Source organism: Limulus polyphemus, unplaced genomic scaffold (assembly GCF_000517525.1).
Source record: "Limulus polyphemus unplaced genomic scaffold, Limulus_polyphemus-2.1.2 Scaffold83, whole genome shotgun sequence".
Taxonomy (NCBI): domain Eukaryota; kingdom Metazoa; phylum Arthropoda; class Merostomata; order Xiphosura; family Limulidae; genus Limulus; species Limulus polyphemus.
The window spans coordinates 225,230-229,056 of record NW_013665693.1 but is presented as its reverse complement, the minus strand read 5'-3'; the positions used below and the strand labels follow the sequence as shown (position 1 = coordinate 229,056).

The 3,827-nt window shown below is 33.6% G+C and overlaps 1 protein-coding gene across 1 annotated transcript in view; it reads right to left on the bottom strand.

The window, feature by feature from the left end:
* Positions 1–2,141: 2,141 nt before the first annotated feature.
* Positions 2,142–3,827, bottom strand: part of LOC106467759 (liver carboxylesterase 1-like) — a 3,378-nt gene continuing 1,692 nt past the window's right edge. Inside the window, exons 2-3 of the mRNA XM_022396654.1 lie at positions 3,537–3,823; positions 2,142–3,335 (exon numbers count right to left, since the gene is read on the bottom strand). Of these exons, the coding sequence (XP_022252362.1) occupies positions 2,951–3,335; positions 3,537–3,823 (672 nt within the window). The 3' untranslated portion in view covers positions 2,142–2,950. The remainder of the gene's footprint in view (positions 3,336–3,536; positions 3,824–3,827) is intronic.

Below are 3,827 nucleotides of genomic sequence, written 5' to 3'. Positions count from 1 at the left end.
TTCATTCGCTATAGTAGACTATTTCGCAGCTCATTAGTGCTGTTTTTGAGAGCAAAGCAAATATGCTAACACTTCATATAGTGGTAGTTTAAACAACTTGTATAGTCTATTACTCGCCACTAATAACCAAAGCAGCGTGTTTGTGTGTATTAAACTTTACTATAACAACATCAGATTATATTTGTAGATAAGGTGCACAGTAAGAAAATTAGGCGGTAAAAACTTCAGAAAATAGTTTCGTCCCTAATAATCAAATAATATAGTGTGTGTGTGTGTGTGCGTATATATTCTGGTCAGTTGGCAGTCGACTTGGAGTGACCAACTTCATCAGTTTTTCCAGATCAAACCTACTATTGAATCAGAAGTTATCTTGTCTAGATTATGCATTGGCCACAGTTTTTTCTTTTATGTCGGACTGATCCGCCAGTGCGTGGCCTTTGTGACACTGAGGTCACAATTGCCCATTGTGTTGCTTTCGTGCCGTCCAAAAAAATTAATATTTCGACCAGTTTGATATTTTTCCCTGAAATTGATCTTAAAATTCTCCGTAGCCGTGACTCTTTCCTTTAATATCGTTGTTCTTCTCACATAGCCGAGGAACTTGAACTGAACAATGATTGTGCCCTTACGGGTTGCAATGGTGAAGCCAACTTTTGGCGGGTCAGCCAAATTATTGCCGCGGGTCACTTAGTGACCCGCGGGTCATAGGTTGCCGACCACTGCTCTGGACAGTATTATTATCACCAATGACACTGTCCAGCATTAGGGTAAACCCCGAGAAAATACCTGTCTAAATTGGCGCCATTGCTCCTCGCAGTCGTAAGTATGTAAATAAACATACACATTTAAAATACATGTACCGATATTAATAATTATATGATTATCACTGACCCAACACAATGCAAAATTTTTCAAAAAAAAATATAATTGACCCGCGATCAAAAAAAGTTGCCGACCACTGGTCCAGAGTGATCGTGTTTTTTAGTTTGTTACGGGCCATTGGCCGTTTTATTTCTATTTAGTTTTTAGGGATTTTAGCGGCGCACCTACTGCACATTTGGGTCTTCTTGTAATTTCAGGTTTTTGTTATTTATGATACTTTTCATTTTCCTGGTCTGTTTGGCACAAATAACCTTAGTGCTTTGTGATATAAAACATAACTTTTTTCTCTACTCCAGGTATCTTAAGGCCGGCTGGGATAGGACAGATAGTTATATTTAAAATCATTATATTATCAAACCGCTTGACTGCAATTACGCTGTGAACTGGATTAAGTAAATATAATTTTTCATCAAATTTAAGCTGTAAAAGTTCCAAACACTCATCCTTGTATCATATATTATGGATGTACAACACTTTGTGGAATTGGGGCATTATTTAATAAGGAATACTAATGAATTAATGTTCCAAAGACTTGCCAGTAACGTTTCGAGGTATGACCCAGAATAGTTACCTGATATACTCCGTTTTTAAGAAACAAAGGTTACATGTTGCTTCGTATAAACATGTATTTATTTACTTAAACATCTCAGTTTATACGATCAAAACTATATCTTCTTGAATATAAAAGAATACAGACGTAATAAAAAAAGCGTCTTTTTCAGTTCCAGGTGCTTTTAGAATTTTAATGTTTTTATATGAAGTATTAGTGTGCGTTTATTATATATTTTAAAGCTATATTACTCTTCTTGAACTTATTGGAAAAAAAAAACAAGTGTTTTTTGAAGGTTGCCTCTTTCGACATCACTATAGAGGGAGTTCAAGGAGCTACGTTGTGAAGTGTGTTCATAATATGGATACACATAGTGAGAGAAAAAATTGGTAATTGGTTTTTGTTTCCTTTGTGCAGGTAGTTGATTTCTTTTAATATTTCGAAAAATGAAACTAAGCCAGCCAACAGTTTTCTATATATTTAGGGTGCTTGTATTCGTTTGTGAAAATGTTTTTGTTTATGCTTATTTGACTTGAAATCTAATTAGAAATAGTTCCTTTTGTTGCAAAATATTAAGATATATTAATAAATATTTTGTTCTGCTTTCCACATCAATTTCTTTTAGATTACCAAACATTAATACAATTCATCAACTTTCCTTTACATCTGCTGAGCTTGGGTTTCTCGAACTGAATAAGAACACATTTTCAACTTTTTCAAAGCCTTTATTCTGATACAAAAATAACTAGATCTGTTTTCTAAACACAAACTTTACAAACAGAATGAACAATAATGGTATATACAATGTTTCACAGTATGCTACACTTGATCACGAACTTGAAAGACTATCATTAATAATGTATATATTTATAGTTGACTCCACCATTTTGATTACCCATTTCTCTCCAAATAAAACAATAAAATTTTAAATAAAAACGCACTGAATTCGTTTTATCTAAAGATAATTTAGACAACTGTTAACAGGGTTTCTAAACCAATCGTATATATTATGCATGTTTTAATCTTTACTTCGAGAAAGTAAAGTTCTTGCTTTCAAGGTTTTTCGAGTGATAGGTTACTCTTGACTGAATTATTTCATTTTATCTAACATTCCCACAATTACCTACGTGTTGAGCATGCATTTATTTTGTATTTTAATAGGTTTTATTCGCTATTCGTCTACTTTACCTGATAGAAAAAATAGAACTCACGGCTTTAAAAAATCTGATACATCTTCTTGCCCCAAGTAAATATTCATGAATCGTTTATTGTTTACTTAAAAACATACTAAACAAACAATAACATTAGTAAAATGATTATTGCGTCCTAACTTTATCACATGATCACTCTTTGTACGACATTGTACCACTATATTTAAAATATTCCTTGTTTATTGGATAGCCAGACTCGTTATTTGAGAAATAAAATGGTAAAATATCTTGTTTAGGGGGGGGGGGATGATAGATTTTAAATTTACAAAATATACATAAATAACTTATTTACAAAGTAAAAAGTTTCTTAAAACTTTGTAAAATGTATCCTTCTCTTACTCAAACAAATATACCTTGACATAATAAGCAATATCAAAAGCAAAACAATGGTGAAAGCAACTAATCCTAATATAATGTATTGTACTTCTTGACCACTGAAGCTTGACCTTATTAATGCAAGTCTGCAATCCATTTTAGGAGAATCTCTTGCAGCTTTATCAGGAGACGAGACTGTTTGTTCATGACCAGATAAGGAAGGAACAACATTGTACCAGAAAGCAACGTCTCTGTCGTTCTTAGATGGTCTGATGGAATTATTCTCCATACGAGCAGAAAATTCAAGGACTTCTCTCTGATTATTGCTAAACTCGAGCCATTGCAGAGCTTCTTCGATGTCAACTGAATTAGGGTTTCTGTTTAATAAAAAATAAAATCACATTTAACAAAATCAACATTTACAAGCTCAGTTTAGTTGAAACCTCAGATAAGCTGAACCACAGCAGCAAATATTTATAGTGTCTATATCAAAAATTAATATGTAATTATTCTATAGTTGTCATTAAATGTTTATGTACATATCTGATTTTATAAATGGATTGAATACAGAATCTTACCCAGATTTAGCAAAGTTGGAAAAAGCAGCAATAATTCTTCTGCTCAGCTTCACTTCTTCAGTCGGAACTTGGGACAGCTGGTGAACAAGACCAAAGGTGAATAGGACATCATCTCCGTGAGCGGCCTGAATGAAGTCAGGGTGGAAAGAAAAGGAAGGTCTATGAGCAAACTCGTACAGGAAGACCTTAGACATCCCGTTCTTAATCAGTATTCGGGCTAACTGTTCTGTCTGGGCTTTGATGTACATGCTTCCACAGAAGTCCACGTATCTTTCTCTTAGACTGGTATTT